This window comes from Xiphias gladius, chromosome 10, assembly GCF_016859285.1.
Source record: "Xiphias gladius isolate SHS-SW01 ecotype Sanya breed wild chromosome 10, ASM1685928v1, whole genome shotgun sequence".
NCBI classification, from domain to species: Eukaryota; Metazoa; Chordata; class Actinopteri; order Istiophoriformes; family Xiphiidae; genus Xiphias; species Xiphias gladius.
This window is the reverse complement of record NC_053409.1, coordinates 27,340,379-27,359,538: the sequence shown is the minus strand read 5'-3', so window position 1 is coordinate 27,359,538 and position 19,160 is coordinate 27,340,379. Positions and strand designations below refer to the sequence as shown.

Sequence of the window (19,160 nt, the reverse complement as noted above, 5' to 3'; positions counted from 1 at the left end):
CGGTTTAATTTGTAAACTCATCTTTCAGCTTCCTCAGTTTCAGCCTCCGTCAGGACTGAAACTGATCTTCATTAAAACTGCGTCCAGAGTGTGAAAATGTTAAAGTGCAGCTCTGTAACATCGATGCGTCCGATCACACAGCAGAGCTGCTGTCAGGACTCTGATGAGAAAATCCAGATGTAATCCAGATGTTATCGGCCGGCTGTGTGTCTCGCTCCTCACCAGATGTTGCTGTGATGCAGTTTAGTTGTTTTACTGAAAAGAGTGTGAAGAAGAGGAGATTCACCTGTGTCCCCGTTGTCCAGGTGTTTGACTGGACAGAGCTCTCTGCTAGAGTTTTACATTTTAAATGGCTTCAGGTTGACGTAGTCTTAGTTTGTTTGGACATGAGGAAACATCTGGAAGCTGTTTCCCTGCTCAAGGCTCAAACTGTCGCACCTCTGGAAATACCACACACACACCAGGCTGCTAACACCTCACACACACACACACACACACACACACACACACACAGACTGCTGCATCAACAGTTGAATCAACAGCCTGTCAGGTGCAGTCTGGGCGCACTGAGGAGAATCAGTCACAGGATGTAAATAACACGCACCACCCCACAGTTCGCTCTGATTGGTCCACTCAGTTTTTTTTTTCCCCCACCAACTTTATGTTAAACCACAATACAAGACAAACAACGGTACAGGGAGTATCGGAAAAAATGAAAATGTACAAATGTAAAAGACAAATAGCGCAAAAATGAATTAATCCAAATAAATAAAGAAACAAACCAATTAACAGGATTCTAAACATACAAATTCAAATCATCTGATAATCTTATGCAGACTGTTTCTCAGGAGATGGATTTCTTCAAATCTTTTTTGTTTTTACGAGGCTCTACAGACCGAATCCTAAAATGTCTGAAGTTCAACATAACATTTTGTGAACGTTTACCCCAGAGACACAGCAGTTTTATCACAATATCAACGTGACTGTTGTTTCTGTAACAGGAACCAAAACGTCACTGTCCCAGATTAATAAATTCACTGAGTGAGAACAAAAATAAAATAGAGGAAAAGGACTGGATCTCCTTTTAGCCAAAGGAACATAGGGTGGAAACATCAAGTCGATAATTCTCTATGAATTCTTTTCACAGATAGTATCTGTGTGCTATTTGGATATGTTTTTTTTATTTTTTTATTTTAATATGAACGAAAAAAATAAAAGCCCAGTAGTTCGGGCTCATGAGGACCCAATTTTTCCTTTTTTTTCCCCCTAAAGCCACAAACCGCTGCAGGGTTTCTGGCTGAAGTTGCAGTAATGAGGCTGTGTTCATACTTGGGACTAAACTATCTTCCTTCAACACTTCGGCATCATTCAAACAGTTCAACCATTGTTGATGCGGTCCTTTCTTCAAATCCATCTCACAGAAGGCGTATCCCGGGTCCAACACCATCTCCACGGCATGGTGTCGGACCTAAGGCGTGCCCCCACGGACAAGCTCGCAGCAGCACGGGACGAGGACGTCGGCCCCTCTCTATCAGAAGATACATGCAACTCCGTACTTAAGTATAGCTCGCCCACGGTGACTGGAGAGGGATGTTTTTAGTGTCGGTATACGTATATACAGTATGTATACATCCTTTGTTTTGTAATGGCTGCGTTCATCAGTGTTTGGCTTATATGTTGGCATTGCTGCCAGCTGCTGTCATCGTATACTCATACTCGTCTCTCAGTTCTCTTTAATCGCCCAACAGCACTGCACTTTTCTTATGCCCTGAAATGCCCCACTGAAAAGATTTTGATTTAAAAATATCTTTCTTAACTGATCTGATAAGAAGTGTCAGCAAAAGCTAAACTGAATGAGGACACCCTGGGGACACATGAACCCGACGTGATCATATTTGTCGAGAGACTGAATTCGTCATTAAACATTTCACAGCCGCTCTGTCTCCTAGAAATTATGTTTGTATACAGCTAATTTGGAACAGCAAATATGTTTTGTAGGAAACATAATGCCGACCGGATATTGTTTTCAATTAATGTAATGAGGATGTCACAAATACGTTGATAGTGAATGTATCAGTAAAATGTTCATTTCATTTGTTTTCCACCAAAATATCTGATCCTGCAGCACAACATCCACTTGACACGGTTCTGTTTAGACTCCCACAGCACCTGGTTCAGGTTCGGTTGTTTAATGATGGAGAGAAACTGTTGTTGTCTTGTGTGTAGTAATCTTGCCAAGTAAAAACACTTTGTGGTTTTATTGTGAACATGCAATAAGTAAAACTTGAATCTAATCTCATCACACTTTCAAGTACGTTTAAAAAGAAAAACTTTTGAAATGTATTAAAAATATAATTTAATCATTTTTTTCAATAGTGCTGTGATATCTGCAATGAATGTCCTATTTCAACATACTAACATTGTACCCGTTAATACTGATGTATTAATGATGATAAAATTTAAAATACTCTTAAGTGCACTTGACTGTGCTGTTTTCAGACCCTACCAGTTAAGTTGTAGCTAAGTGTATTTCAATACACATTTTTCTTACTAAATGTAGACACAGTTCAAGTCCATTCCAGATTCACTCAGATTATATTTTCAATGTATTATTTAAATATTTTAATATTAAATATACAGTGGGGTCCAAAAGTCTGGTCTCAGATCCCACTGTATTTCTTATATATTATTAGTGTATTAATAGTTTTCCTAGAAGTGGATTGAAATTTACTTTAAGTTCATACAAAGTGCGTATTTCCATTTCATGCAACTTTGTACTCTTACTCTACTACGTTTCAGAGGAACATATTGTACTTTTTACTGCTCTACATTCATCTGACAGCTGCGGTTTCGGTTACTTTACAAATTAGGAGTTTACATACAAAACATGCTTTATGATGAGGGCCATTGCGGGAAGGTTTACAAGAACGCAAAGGAACTTAAGATACGTCAATCCAGGACCAAATGTGGAAGAGGGGAGAAACTGATGCAATGCAGAGTGGAGACATTTAGTGGGACACAGGAGGACTCCAGTCAGGAAGCAGCCCACAGCACAGGAGATCTCTCAGCAGTTGTTCCTCCCCGAAGCCACAGGAAAGACTCTCCTAAAGCTACCCCTGGCACCCAACCTACGAATGACAACACACTATGGAAACAACTAGACCGAGACATCGAAAGAGTTCTAGAGGCTTCATTAGCAGTAACAGCCAAGAGGAAAATCCACAGTGTGACAACAATCGTCTTCAATATGGCCAGAGAATGATTTGACACAGAGGAGAGGAAAGGCACCAGCGAAACACCTGGAAGACAGCCGAACAGGAGGGAGAGAGAGATCTTGCATCTGAGAAGGGAAATCAAGACTCTCAATAAGCAGTTCAAAAGAGCGAGTGCTGACAGAAAAGGGGGGCACAAAAGATCTGACCAGTGGACTTGGAAGGCAACTGTGCAGACTGAGAAGGGCAGAAAGGTCTCGGAGACTGAGGAAGGAGAAGTGGGGCTAGAGAGCTCTGTTCTTAAAGAACCCGTACAGGTTTACCAAAACTACGTTGCATGAAGCCAGATCCGGGAGACTGACCAGCCCTAAGGAAGTTGTCGAGGAGTTCATCAAAGTGAGTCACAGCGACAGTCTTCAGGGCCAGGCTTTAAGTGCACACCTGAAGATCAGCAGAACTGAACTTCCTGAGGAAGAGCTAGACACCAGTGAACCAAAATGGAAAGAAGGCCACGACATTGTACAGAAAGCCCGATCAGCATCTGCCCCAGGACCAAGTGGTATACCTTGTAAAATATACAAGAGATTCCCGATGCTACTCTGCAGGTTTTGGAGGCTTTTGCAGAAGGTATGGACAAAAGGCGTCATCCTGTCGTCCTGGTTAAGAGCAGAGGGCTGTTTCGTATCGAAGGAAATGGACTTGGAGAGTAGCCAGTTCTCTCCCACCTGTTGAAGGCAAGATCTTCTTCACTGTCCTGGCCAAAAGGATGACTACTTATATGGTGAAGAACAAGTGTGTCCATACATCAGTCCAGAAGGTTGGCATCCCAGGCTTCTCTGGGTGACCTCAAGGTGAAATCAGATGAAGAGGGAAGTGAAACCAGGTCACGGTGAACCTTTTTCACAGCAGATATTTTGGTGTGTCAGAGCGGTAAACACCAATAAGATAAATGCCAGCTCTCTACTCAGACACATCACTCATGTTATAAATTAAAGCTGCGTTTTTCCTGCTATGATATCTTATAATGTGACTGCTGCGATGATAGTCTTACCGGGAGGAAGTCCTGACTTCACCTCTGGTGTAACGTCTGTTCCTCTAGTTTCTGTAACTTCATTTCATGTCAGTACAATATGATGCTCACATTTGTCTCGGTGAAAAAATGTTCCAAAGTTTTACTACACATCCACTAAAATAGATGAGCATCTATAGCACTACAGACCTCGATGAAAGAAGTTGAAACTTTCATGATTTAATCAATTTTAATGATTTTTTTCAAGCATGCATGAAAACTACGGCTCCCATGAAATTTACCTGCACAGCTGTTTACGTCGTCCTAATTTTGTTCCTTCCATACACAGGATCCAGTGTCAGTGCGACACTGTAGCCACACTGAAACTGGATCACGTACCATTTCAACCGGTCGGAAAGCCGAGATGGATGCAACTGTTATTGTTGGCAATACCAGTTGATAAAAACAAATTATTTAATGAGACACAAATAAGACAGAAGTGCTAATAAAAAGTATATTACTGCAGCTTTTACAACTGTTGATGCGGGGAGCACCCGTTTTGAATTTTGAGGTCTGGGTTGGTGAGGTTCTTTCAACTTTCAAAGTCGGAAATCAGACTACGGGCGCGTTCCAGTTCAATTTTCCCAATTTAAATGGAACTAACCATGAGTTATTTACATTTACTCAAGTACTAGTACTTTCCTTGACTGTTTCCATTTTATGATATTTCATATTTCTATGCCACTACATTTCAGAGAGAAATATTGTACTGTTTACTGCACTACATTCATCTAACAGCTGCAGCTACTACTTTTCAAAACAAGATTTTACATTGAAAAAAACATTATAAGCTTAAATTATCATTATTATCATCATTATCAGTAATCTTTACACGATTCAATTTAATTGTCAGCAAAAGTATATTGATTACCAAAGATTAACCCAGTATTTTTTTTTTTTTGACATTAACTTTATGTCCCCTTCAGGAAAAACTGTAATCACTTTGGTGATGTTCTGACTTTTCCTCTAGCGCCATCATTAGGTCAACATTTGAATTTGTCCATCCGCCTCAAATATTATCACCACATTAAAATGGCTGTTGTCAGTTGTCATCACTCCCATAATTATTATGTTGTGTGAAGTACAATCACCATAGCTGACTCTCGCTAATGCTATATAGGCTTTAACCCTTGTAATTGGTATCTCTGATGCACTACTGTTAACTTTAAGTGTTTTAGCTCAAATCTGCACACTCATTAGCCAGGAATAATTTGTTCTGAACTGTGAATAAATTAGAGCCAAATGTTCAAACTGTTTATATTCTACATTCTTGTACTGACTCTTTAAACTTTTTCTTTCTTGTGCTTTGCTGTTTGTTTGTTTTGTTTTTTTGTCTTGGCACCTTATGTTGACTGCCTTGTTTTGCACTGCTTAAAAGTTAAAAGTAGCACCGCTGGCCCCAGGGAAGGGAAATTTCATGTATGCTTGCATATAGAGGGTTGACAATATGGTCCTCTTGAATCTTTTTTTGAAGTGTGCTTCTAATCCTGATCTAATACTGTATGAATCATTTTCATATCATATCCAGGAACAGTTGTTAACATGAAGAGTTAACATTTAACAGCCGACTGTCTCCACAGAAAAGAATTTTCCACTTACTAATGCTTGTACTCTCCATCCACAGCCGAACCTAACAGGGTCATTACCACATTCAACAGACCATTTCATCAGAACTGCATTACTTGGAAACAGCTCTGTCCAAGTTAACTTCCTGTCAGCTGTTGACATTAGGAGACACTGCAACACTGAAACAAACTTAGATCCATTTTGACTGTTGATGTTTAAAACTGTGAAATGTTTAGCAGTCTGGTTTACAGCAGACCTCTACCCATTTACTGTCATGCAGAAATCATCCGAAGACCTAAAATAACAACTGTGAATATCCTGAGTCTGCAGCTGTGCTCTGGATCTGCTTACTAATGTGAAATTCCTTCTCGTTCTCCCTTCAGATGAGCTGGCCAGCTGTTTGGATTGTGACAGTCTGGTTGGAGGACTTTGTGATGACTTGTCTTCTGGTACAGTTCGTCGCTCACTCTCAGCTCCTCACCCACCCACCCTGGATCCCATCCCCTTAGCGGCCTCCTGTGACTCCCAGTCTAAGTACCACTGTGACCTGGTGGCCCGTAATGGCAGTGACCTGTACCGGTACCCAAGCCCGCTGCATGCCGTGGCAGTCCAGAGCCCCAATTTCCTTCAGATGTTTGGTCATGGAGGTCACAGCAGAGACGAAGGCCTTCTGAAAGCCATTGAGGCTGGTGTTGACGGTCTCAAACAAGAATCTTCCTCTCTTCCTGCTTCTATTTCAGCTCCTCTTGTACCTCAAAGCTCCTCTTGGTCAGCCCCTTCTTCTTCTTCCTCCCAGACTCCTTCTCATAAGCGTCTGGACAGCTACATCTACAGTCTGCTGCAGCGGAAAGCCCTGCCCATCAGGACCAGCAGACCCAGGACCAGTATCAGCACTGACCCGTCAAAGAGTATCCTGAGGCAGGCGAGTCTCTGTGTGAGGCAGGTGTCTGGTCCCAGCTCTGGTTCTGGTTTAGGGACTCTGAGGGGGTCTGAACTCAAACCTACCTGGGCAGCAGGAATAGGATCAGCAGAAGGTGCTGCCACCTCATCTCCTCAGAGGCAGTGGTCTGTGGAAAGTAAAGGTGAGGAGCAGGAGACCCAAAATGGCATCCATGGTGGCAGCGTTGACACAGTGCAAAATGGATTTAAGATTAACAACACTGACTTGGCACAAAACCAAAACAGCTCTCTTAGTAACGGAATCCAGAATAGCTGTTTTTTCACTAACAAGGACACTAACACAAGCACTAACAGTCTGCTGAAAAAGAAGAACAAAGGGCTTCTTTCTCCCTCAGCAGTGTCCACTGCAACTCTTCCTAAAGATTTCAGGGAGCTGGGCAGTCCCAAAGCTAACTCCACCCCCAAAGAAACCAAGCAGCCATGTTACCCCCCTGACCAGGAACTTCTCTTCAGATCACCTACAGTTGTCAAAGCACAATCAGCTGTTCCTAAGAACAGCCTCAAGCCTATCCAAACCGACCAGACAGAGAAAGGCAATAGGTCAGTGCCAGAGCTTGCCAGTTTAGGGTCCTCCTCCCAGAGTCAGGACGAAGCAGAAGGAGGAGAGGGAGAAGAAGGAGGAAGGAGTAATATGGTTAACGCCAAGTACATCCCTGCCCAGCGGCAGAACATCAAACTCCGCAAAGGAGGCAGCAAGAATGTCAAGACTGTTAAGGTGAAGAGCACCACGACAATGAAGACGAGTCGGGTTGCTGAACACGATGAGCCTACAGAGAGAAAAGGGGATAAATCCCACTACAGGTCCGGTTCTAAAAAGTCCTGGGTACTGGAAGACGGAGGGTCCGCCCAGATTAAAGTCTCAAAGAGAGCACCTAGCAACGTTCCTGGGGTGTCGTCCTCCAGAATCAAACGCCTCCCTGTGCCCATCCCAGAAGGCCGAGTCCTGGACAAGCACACTACATCGACACTGAGCAGTATGCGGTCAGGTGTATCCAAGCATCATCACCATGGAAACCACCAACATTACAGTGGTAACCACCACCATCACAGTCACCATCATCATCATCACCATGGGCGTGACCAGGTCGTGGTTGTTGCTAAACCAAAACACAAACGAAATGACTACCGGCGGTTACGTGCGATCATGGAGGTCCCGTACGATGAGGCGTTCAGGCGTGCTCAGCGGCGGCAGAGAAAAGAGCTTCTCAGCCATTCTGCAGCCAGCATGTATCTCCCCTCTGGTGGGCAGCTGAGCTGCCCGTACTCTTACGTTGGAGGAAGTGACTCAGAGTATTCAGCCGAGTGTGCGTCACTGTTTCACTCCACCATCGTGGACACCAGTGAGGACGAGAGGTCAAACTACACCACCAACTGCTTTGGAGACAGTGAGTCCAGTGAGGAGGAGTATGTGGAAGAGAGCACCACCACCAGTGATACTGAAGAGAGTGGAGGAGGTGGGGCTGGAGGTGGGACAGGTGGAATGGGCAGGGGGTGGAGCCAGTTAGGGGCACCAGGGACCAGGGCTGTGGGGCAGGAAATGACTCCAGCTCAGGCGAAGGCCTTTGTCAAGATTAAGGCCTCTCACAACCTGAAGAAGAAGATCCTGAGGTTCAAGTCGGGTTCACTCAAACTCATGACCACCGTGTGAGTCAGCCAGAGGCAGGCAGCGACTCTGCTGCTGCCCTGCCAAACTGGACCAGAGCCATATCTGCTAGGTTTGTTACCCATGCACTTCTAGTGTACCTGAACCCAACCAAGTTATGAACCAAATCTAATGTAAAAACAGACAGTAGTGTAGTAGGACAGATGCTGCATGGGACACTTATGAAGTGGAAAAAAGATTTTCTACAGTGACATTTAAACCAACCCCAAGCATCTTTCGCCTGAGAAACAAATCCAATCCAAGTCATCCATCTTTGTAAAAGCATGTGTGACATTTTTCCAGGCTGATCTCTGACAAGAAAACAAACACTCCTCATGGATTATTTTTCTTAATTTACTCTCCTACATATCCCGTCTTGCTCTTTATTTTTTAGTCAGGGGGTAAATTTTGACGCCTTCAGACACAGCCATCTGTGCTCACAAGTCGAGTCCATCTGAATGGCTGAGTGTTGTGGTAATCATGACTTCAGGAGTATAAATTTTCGGATTGCTGTTACAAGTTCTGAAATATGGGAGTTAGTCACCTTTCCTCTTGTTTTCTTCAGTATGACATTTAAATGCAAACAAGGAGCAATCTTGTGAACATTTTTGTTGTCAGTAACCTTGCAACAGTCCTCTTGCAAGTTACCTAAACCACTTGATTGGTAAGCTTATAATCTTATCAGCTTCCTGAATCTAAATTTACCGTCTGATGGATCATGTGGGGTGTTGGTTTTCAACAACGAAATTTGAGGATGCAACCCTATTGTTCAAGTGGTTTAACTTGTGAGGAAGGCACACCACGTACCACAGAACTGGGTTGTTCACATAGACTCAGCGTGCAAACACTACTAACACCACAACATTTGAAGGTAATAGGTAACGCAAATGCACAAGTTCCAATTTTCAAACCCAATTCATGATATCAAACAAATCAACATGGTTGCCCGAAAAGTAAATATTTATCACTTGAAGAAGTTTGCACACTTTTAAACACACTTTAAAGATTTTATGAATGACATATTTTATTTCTAAATCAATGGTTATTTCTTCAAGTTCCTGATTCCTGCAAGCAGCCAAGGAAACAGGTTTCTCACTTCCAACGTCCCACATTCACAGAAAACACAGCATAAGATGCTTTTGGGGAAACTACTCCTTGTGAAGAGGTAAAGGGTTGGTTTGGCGTTTGGAGTTAGCCAATCAAATTGGCTTCCTTCCCCCCTCCCCCTCTGTCTTTCCCGGCCAATGTAAACTTGGCTGTTAATTAGACCTGAGAGGTGTAATCGAGGCCTCAGTACGCTTCAAACCAACATGTCGTCCAACCAGGTCTGCATTCAAAGTGTTTCTACACTGAAGGCGGGGTAAAGAGCCTGCTGTTATAGCCTCCTCCTGGCTGCATACCCCTGCTTCTTCCATCTCTCTCCAGCAGCTCTGTGTCTATGTCTGTCTTTGAACGAAGGCTAGATTTCCAGCCAGGCAAGGTGTGCAGCTTCTCTGGGACCCAGACCCTTAAGGCCCGTCAATATACACCACTACAGCCAACTTAAATGGGTGTTGCCACAAGGTAGCTTTTCTACCCAATCTTGAGTCCCTGTCTTTTATGGCATTTTTAAACCTATAGTTCATTTGCTCTGGTCCGTATATGATGTTTACATGGAACGTGAGTAATCTGTTTATTCATCTCCCTGTTTACATGATCATGACAGTATCGTGGATTTCTCACCGACCAATGGTCTAACTTCATCACTCAGTCAATCACGGACATTCGTGTTTATCTGGCTAGCCCCGCTGCTGCCATATAGGCACAAATGAGCACCAAACATTCTTTGAAAGGCCCCATTTGCATAAAATCTGAGAACAGTCAGCACCTGCAGGGCGAGGGACAGCGCCGCGTTTCTGTCCAATACATGCTTTAGTTGAGGGGAGAGCTCTTTGATTAGCACAAACAGGGCTTGCTTGCCAAAATGAGACCTCTTAATGAACTCACTAATTCATTGATGTCCAGTGGGTTTGTCCGATCACAGACGTCTCTTTGTCATCTTAATGCCCTTCCCTTATTTATTCTGTAAACAAGACGCGCTGCCATCGTTGTTTTTCTTCTTGGTTGTGTGATCATTATTTTTTCCATTATTATTACCACTGATACTAGTCTGACTTTCCAACTTACACCTGCTCCATAGTAGGTGTAAAAGTTAGACCCAGGTGAAACAAACACAGGGCTTATGTCTAAATGGTGCACTAGTCATAACCTTAAGTCAGACACAATATTACACCCAGCCGGTGTTCTCCGGTCCTGGTTTCTATAGAAATACCCCTGGTAGCATATCCAGCTTTCACAAAACCAGTATATCACTATTTAAAGTTGGTGTGATTGTTGGGAATTCATTATCAGAAAAGAGGTTTCAGACGCTGTTAAATGACCTGAAAGGCACTTTGTTTGAAGCAGACTGAGGCCTTTAATGTTTCTATTGGAACTGTGCTCTCTGGTTTCTGGTAGAAGGGAGTTTTAGTGAGGTTCTTCAGAGAGTTGTGAGGAATGTTCTTCAGATGGTTCTTCAAATGTTTCTTATGACATTTCTTAATGTCTCCAGATGGTTCTTTAGAAGGTTGTCCAGAAGGTTCTTCAGATGTTCCTAAATTGGGTTGAGGGTGGAGGACGGATCTCTCTGCAGTAATCTCTTTATTTTCCTGCACTTTGAGACAAACTGTCAGTGGACAGGACGGACAATGTAACCCTGTTAATCTGTTGTTTGTATGTAGCCTTGTTTTGTATTTATTATCACACGAAATTTTGCCCTTCGCTGTAGCGCACCGACGTGGCATGCCAAACGTCTGTAAATGCTTCTCTTTTAATGAGACGATCCTGGTTTAAGTTGTTATTTTGATGATTTGATGAAAGCTATTTAAAACCTAATATATTTGCTTGGTACATATTGGACACCACACATGGTACTAACTGACTGACAGCTGGTAGAGTTTTACCAGCCCTGAGCTGCAGTTTATATAACATTTCTACACGAAGTCTGATGTGTCTTTCTCAACACTTCCACCACTGGTGCCACGATAACCTATTTATACAGCATTTAGAGGTGACAACCAGACTAACATTAGGTTTACTTTTTTTTTTCAAAGTTTGTATTGTCACTGCGGGACAAATATCTTGTTCCCCTTTTGGTGATTATCCTGCTCTCAAATCAGTGAAATGATGACCTGTTTCTCCCTGAGCCCATTTTGGATAATGTTATAAATACAGCAGAAAGTTTTCTTTTCCTTTTATTCAAACGAACTTGGTCCCTTGGAGATTCAAGGTATTTAAGTGTGTTTTCAACGGTTTTTGTGTCAACATCACAACATGTTGCTGGTTCTTTATCAGGCCTGCTACGGTGTGAAATAAAGTTGCTGAAATACTGTTGAGCCCTCGGATAAATGTAATATGGATGTTTAGAAAACACCAACCTGTCACAACCTAGCCTGGTTTTATCGCCAAAGCTGTACACTCACTGTGAACCAGGAGGAACTTCCATTTAATCAGTTAAAGCAACACTCCAACATGTTCAATGTTTCCTGCCTTTTCCAGAGTCAGATGTGTCAGATGGGGCTTCATCTCTGCGTGTTTAGCATGGAACTATCCAGATCCAGTTTGGCCTAGTTTACTCCGCATTCACACGATGTCAGTAGAATGTGAAGAACAGTAAAAACAGAGGTTATTCTGACTGGGTCCTATTAACACATTATCCCAAGTTAGTCAGCCCTGGTGCTAACCAGTAGTCACAGCAGATAAACAGACTAAATAGGCTTCTATTTTTGTGTTACGTATTTGTAGCAGTTTGTTATTGACTGAAACCAGATCCAAACAAACAGTGTACAGCTGCTATGAAAAGGGTTGAATGGATTGTGTAAGTGTTAATATTGGATTTTACTTTGGCGGTGCATTAGTAGCCGTTCTGCCAACAGTTGACACGTCTGTAGTTCTTTTCACCGAGCGGGAGATGTCGTCACTGCGAGAAAGTCACCACGGATCTGACTCTGGTGAACGTTTTTCCACACTTGGGTGCTTGTAATTACGGTTTAACCGATATGACGTGAGCGCTGTATTAAAGACTGGAAGCAGGTGGAAGGTGCTAGCCAGTGTTGCTACAAAACAGCTAGCACAATCAATGTTATATTAGGTGTTTTGTTAGATGTTTAAATCTATGTAGTTGATGCTATACTAGCTACAAATAATTAGCATATAGCTCTAGTTACCCTAACATCAGTTACCTACAAACAGCTAGCAAATCCGATGTTGCGGTAGCTGTGTTTTTTCCACTTTTGATGAGGCTAGCAGTATCCTCCCGCTTCCACTCTTTGTGCTAAGCTAGGTTAACACATCCTGGACCTACCTCTGTACAGGACGCACAGAGAGGTTGATATCCATTTAAAAATTCAGACTCTGGGGAAGACAGGGACCAAGAGGATTTCACTAAATATCAGTTTAGTGAAATTTAGTGAGTTTCCCTTTAAAATTGTACTTTTTGTGCCAGACTGGTAGCAGGCTCGTGCCAGGACATTGTTGGAGTTTGATGTTCAGCCTTAAATTAGTTTGCTATGAGTTCTTTAAATTCATTGTAGGCGTCTATTCTGGTCCTCACTTTTCATGTTCCAGATATAAACAGCTCCTAAACAGCTTTAAAAAGCCACAGAAAGCTCCTTTTCAGCTGTCACATGCTGTCTCTCAGTCGAGAGCTATTTTGAGTTTCCGTTGACTGAGATTTTCTTCTGGCGTTCCGACAGTTTAAAACAGTGAGTGTTTAACAGCCAAAAACCTTCCACCAAAAGTAAAACTCGACTCCTCCTGAGGTTTAACCACCAAGCTGCTTCATACCGATCCGCCGGTACCAACTTTACTCTTGTAAATGATCATATATGCAACTGTAAGTGACTGTTACCGATACTGTATGTGTGTGTATATTATGTCTGTGTATGCCAATACTGGTGCTTAACCTTTTTATGCTTCATTAAATGTGGACTTTAACATCAGCGTTTTATTGTTCTGGGTTCATCTGTTTCCTTTGACCTCAAATCCCGAATGTTGACAGCCTGGAGCTGCAAGGGTTTTGTCCCAGTTGGCATCCAGTAATAACCGGTCTCCCTGCCGCTCAGCCCGATCACAAGATATTCAGTGTGTTTGTGTATTAAGCTGCTTCGCACACTCCTGACTCTGACCTCTGAATGAAATCTTTTTATCTGCATATTTCTCACGGCTCTCTCTGAGTTTGTGAATTCTGAAGATCTCATTGCCCTTCCTCTATCCGTGCCAGCGACGTGGCTAACAAATGTCCACGTCTGTCTTATCAGTCCAACAGTAAGAATCTCTAGTTAAACCTCACCACATGTCAAGGTACATGGGGAAGGGTCAAAATAGTCTATAAGAAGCAAAACCTGCAGCAACACTAGTAGCATAAAGAAAAACTTACCTGTGGGACCTGATGAGGCAGGGACCAACAGTTTGGTCCAGCATTGTGGTCCAGTCTTGGATTGTTATGAGATGCGGTGTCAATGTTTCGCAGAGTTTCTTCCATTTCTTTACATCTTACCGCTGCTCATTGCATCTCGTTTTGTCTCATTGTGTCCTGTCACCTCATACTGCATCTTGTTTCATCGTACCTCTTTGAATCTCATCGTGTTTTGTTGCATCTCGTTTTGCCTCCTCGTGTCTAATCACGTCTCATTGGATTTCACTGTATCTCGTGTCTTGGTGTGTCTCATTGCATCTCACTGCTTTGTGCTGTGTTGCGTTGTTTTGTGTGATTGTAACTCTTTGCATCTCATTTGGCCTCATCATCTCTTGTCTCATTGTGTCCTGTCACATCGTATTGCATCTTGTTGCATCTTGGTTTGTGTCATTGCATCTCACTGTTTTTCATTACTACTCGTTTGGTCTCGTGTTTTGTTATGTCTCGTGGTGTCTCATGTCTCATGTCTCGTTGCATCTCATTTTGTCTTGCTGAATCTCATTGCATCTTGCTTTGTCTTTTGCTGTCTCAAAGCATCTTGTCGCATCTCACTGTGTGTTTTTACGTCTCATGTTGTCTCATTTCTTGTGTCCTGTTGCGGCTTGTTTTATCTCACAGTGTCTTTTTACCTCTTTTTGCATCCTGTTGCATCTCACTTTTTGTCTCCCTTGGTTTTGTTGTGTCTCATTGCATCTTATTTTGTCTCATTATGCCCCTTTATGCCCAATTATGTATCATTGAATTTGTATCTCGATCGATCTCATTCCTTCTCATTGTGTCTCATTTTGAGTTATGTCTCATTGTGTCTTGTTTCCTTCTGTGTGGTGCGTAATTTTCTTTTTGCTGCGTCTCAATGCAATTTGTTGTATCGTCTCCTTTTTTTCTCAATGTGTCTCACTGCCTTTTCTTGCGTCTCACCGTGTCCCGTGTGTCTCCTTGCACTTCGTTGCATCTGCTTGTTGCTGTGCCTTTGTGTGTCTCGCTTTGTCTTTTTGCGTTTCATGTTTAGTCTTATTATGTGACGATTTCTCGTATTGTGTCTTGTTTCGCTTTGTCATATTGTGTCTCGTTTTTCTGAATTTGTCCCGTTGTGTCTTATTCGGTCTCTTGTCTGACATTTTTTCTGTCTCTCGTTACACCTCACTGTCGACCTTCGTTGTGTCTGTTTCTCGTTGTGTTTTGTTGCATCTCGTTGTGTCTCTGCAGTCTGCATCTGCAGTAAACATGGAGGGTTTTAAACATGTTTTATGGTTCACTTTGTTTTCGGAGAAACGACTGTTGCCTGTAATTAGTGCGACCACAAATCATCATGTTGATGTTCAGATGGTTCAGAGAGAGTTCAGCTCATCTCACACACACACACACACACTGATCCTCTACCATATGAAACCTGTTATGTAACTGAGTAGTGACTTTGTGGGTTTTAAGTGAAAGTTGAAGAATTTAATCTGCTGCTCTGATCTGATTCGTCTGATGTCGACTCCAACATTGTCGTCTGATCCGAGACATCATCATTCATACAAACATCTGTGTTCCACTAACACAACACAACCCCCGCTGTCTGCACAGCCAGTACTGTCTCCTCAAATTTAGATTTCATTTATATTTTGCTTTATTCGCACAAGAGACTGAGCAAACGGGACGAAAACATTAAATACAATGCAATTATGCTGGAAATAAAGAAAACTTACGCGGGTACATATGGTACTGCCAAGCTCATGAGGGTGCGTATGGGTACGGTAGTGTTTTGCGGGTATGTACGGGCATCGCAGTGGTACGTGGGTATATTAGTGTTATGATGGTATACACAACTACAGCACGGTCATGAAGGTGTATAGTGGTGTAGCAGTGCTATGTGGTCTGATCTGATGGCTGCTGACCAACTGGAACGTCAAGGACACACAGGTCTAAAAGTGTGTGTGACTGTGTGTGTGTGTGTGTGTGTGAGATGAACTCCTAAACTCAGTCTGGCTGGCATATGCTCCCACAGATGGTCGCACACACACGGTCCATGGCCATACCCTCCCTCTCTGAGTTAAATTCAACTTCCTTCGTCTCTCCGTCGACAGTTTTCTTAAAAATGTTCCCCTCAAAACAAAGTGAAGAATTCATATCTGCATCCAGAGAGAGATGACGGACAAAACTACAAACATTTAATCTGATGTTACAGAGAAAATCACATCTGTGTGACTTGACTCCAGTATTCATCTGTGTTTTCAGCATATTTGTCTTCAGGTTGTTTGTGCATGTGAACTGACAACAAGGTGATCTATGTCTTCTCTACAAGGAACTGCTGACTGTGTGTGTGTGTGTGTGTGTGTGTGTGTGTGTGTGTGTGTGTGTGTGTGTGTGTGTGTGTGTGTGTTAAGGGCGCTCTCTGTGTGCATTGGTCTTCTCTCCTGGGATTCATTCACATGCAGTCAGCCAACACTCAGAGGACGTCTCTGTTCAGTCCGTCTCAACACTAACACACTGTTCAGGCCGACTGCAGCTGCTGCTGCAGAGGCTCCTGCAAATGAATGTATCCCGACTAAAGGACCAATGTACCTTCTTTATTTACTGCTTATCAGTGTAGGGACGTAGCATAAAGGGGATAGCACAAAGCAATACCACATGCCGCAGCATTATAGCCTAAGATCATTTGCAGTGCCCATCCCTAGACTTTAAGATACATAAAACTCAACGATAAAATACAGAACAGCACCAAACAGAAAAAATTTACAATCATCCAATAAAAATACCATGAAACCACAAGCACCAGATCATTCATGACTGATCCCGCTATAAAAACTGTTATAATTGGGATTTTTAATGATCCCAGTCATGATCCAGTTTGACTTCAGTAAACGGTTCCACGTGTTGATCCACCCAAACAGAAAAAACCTCTGTCCAAATGAAAATTTACTAAAGGGCACCTCACCGTTCGCAGTGGACACACGTGCTGTTATGAGCCTTAAGCCCTGAGAGGAACCAGCAGGTCACTCAGCACCCGAGGAGCCTGGTTATTCAGGCCTTCACAGGTGAGGTTGATATCAGCCAATTGAGAGACTCCATCAAAACTTTACATGTGTATTTTCATCATGAGAGGCCTGATTGTTGTAGAAGCAGCTTTTGACCAAGAGGTGACGCAGTAACTTAAATAACCTGCAGCATGTGGTCATTCAGCAGAAAGTGTTCATACAACAAAGTTTCCAGTTTCCAATCATCGAATTTCAGTAACTACCTGACCTGGCTGGCTGACGAGCTGCGCGGCTACTCTAAGCACTAGACCAACCAAAGCAGGCGGAGGGCAACAGCCCCTGTCCCTGGACATCCAACATGTCCTGCCTGTGCCCTCAGACTCGCCAGAGACTCGGGAACTTAGCAGGGTTCCCACTGTCCTTTGTTTCTGTATTTCTTCATTTGGACCCTCGGTTCTCTCAAAGCCGTGCTCAGACTCGATGTCAGAGGTTAGCAGCAGACCCACTGTGGACATCTACAGCACGGCTATGAGCATATGCTCAACAGCTGCGCTGCAACCCCTTCACACACGACCATAAATCCATCCCTGATCATCCTCGAAACTAGAACTGGCTTCATGTGGGTACTTATTGCATGTATCAACATTATGCCGTTTCCTTTCCTCCTGGTGTTTCTGGGTTGTTTCTGACAATCTGATGATGAACGGCTGTAAACAACGATGGCCGCAAGGTTCTGATGAAAGGCAACCGTTCAGATGAACCACGCAGACATGACTTTGTTTTCTGTTCCAGGTCTTGGCCACATTTTTACGTCTTTGTTCCAAATCACACATTTGTGAATATATCAGTCATATATGTGGTCAGACCTGGAGTTGTGTGTGTGTGTGTGTGTGTGTGTGTGTGTGTGTGTGTGTGTGTGTGTGTGTGTGTGTGTGTGTGTGTGTGTGTGTGTGTGTGTGTGTGTGTGTCTCAGAGGCCATTAGTCATCGTCTCTTAGATCATTAACATAATGAGAGTCGACTGCTGACAGCTGTGCTGATAAGAACTGCATTAACCTACACAGACAGACACACACACACACACACACACACACTGTGTCGGCAGTGAAAATGTTTGCACAAAATGAAAACTGGAATACGCAGGAAAACGTGCCTTTCTGCACATTTTTAAAAACCTTTATTTAAACATGCAGCCTCACTGAGATCCGGACCTCTTTTTCATTTCTGTGTACAAAAATGAAATGTATACAGTTTAAGCACAGACAGACACTATACATTATATTTACTGTATCTGCATATACATAAACAAAATAATGCTTCTCTATACACGAATATTCTTAGGACCCAAAATGATCCAAGTCTTAATATCTTTTCACTGAACCTCATTCAGACAGTGAGTGCTCGGTTTTCCTGGGGAGCCTGAATGCAGCAGCTCTGCTCCGACATATGATTTTTTTTTCCTTTTTTCAGTTTTTCCACCCGAGCCGAAGGTTTGGCTGCAAGAGGACGACAGACTGACTCTGCAGGGACACGCATAAACACACACACATTCAGTAAAACATACACACACACACTAAAACACACACATACTAGATCAGGCTGTCAGCTCAGAGGGAACAGAGGAATAAATCACTGCAGTGTTACCCACAGGAAACACTGAAAATCCTTGAGAGTGCCCTTAAACACACACACAGACACACACACACACACAAACTGCAGCCATTTGCTCGCCTCCTTCAACACTTCCTGATACAGAAAATCCCTGCTGCTCTTCACACTCAGCTGAAGCTGTGTGTTTTAGTGTGTGTGTGTGTTCAGGTTCAGCATCTGAACGTGTGTTTCACGTTGATGGTTTAACCTGATTCGATGTCTGTCACATCTCACGTCTGATGTGTTTCATCATCTTTTGGAAGATTCAAATAAAAGAAAACCTCTTTTTGAATTTTTGATTGTTTCAGCTAAATTTGATCCCTCCAAGTTTTTCCCCGTCCCTGGATTCACATCAGTCAGACTTGTTTTTTTATTTTATTTCACGAATTTTCTCTTTTTATTTATTTTTATATTTGTATATTCTGTGTATTTCATTGCTTTTATGTTAAGGAAAAGTCTTATGTGCACACCTCTGACCTGCGTATTAAATCCTGCGTGCAGACCAAATTGGCTCCAGTAAAGTAATAGTGAAGTTGGAATAAACCCAGTTTCTATTAAACCTACAACCAGATTCTGCTGCTCTGGAATCAGAGTTCTCCCAAATCCAA

At 42.8% G+C, this 19,160-nt stretch overlaps 1 protein-coding gene across 1 annotated transcript; it reads left to right on the top strand.

The window, feature by feature from the left end:
* Positions 1-2,887: 2,887 nt before the first annotated feature.
* Positions 2,888-9,686, top strand: dact1 (dishevelled-binding antagonist of beta-catenin 1). Its single transcript, XM_040137449.1, has 2 exons — positions 2,888-3,224; positions 6,231-9,686. The coding sequence occupies exons 1-2, from the start codon at positions 2,888-2,890 to the stop codon at positions 8,453-8,455; spliced, it is 2,562 nt and encodes an 853-aa protein (XP_039993383.1). The 3' UTR covers positions 8,456-9,686.
* Positions 9,687-19,160: the final 9,474 nt, after the last annotated feature.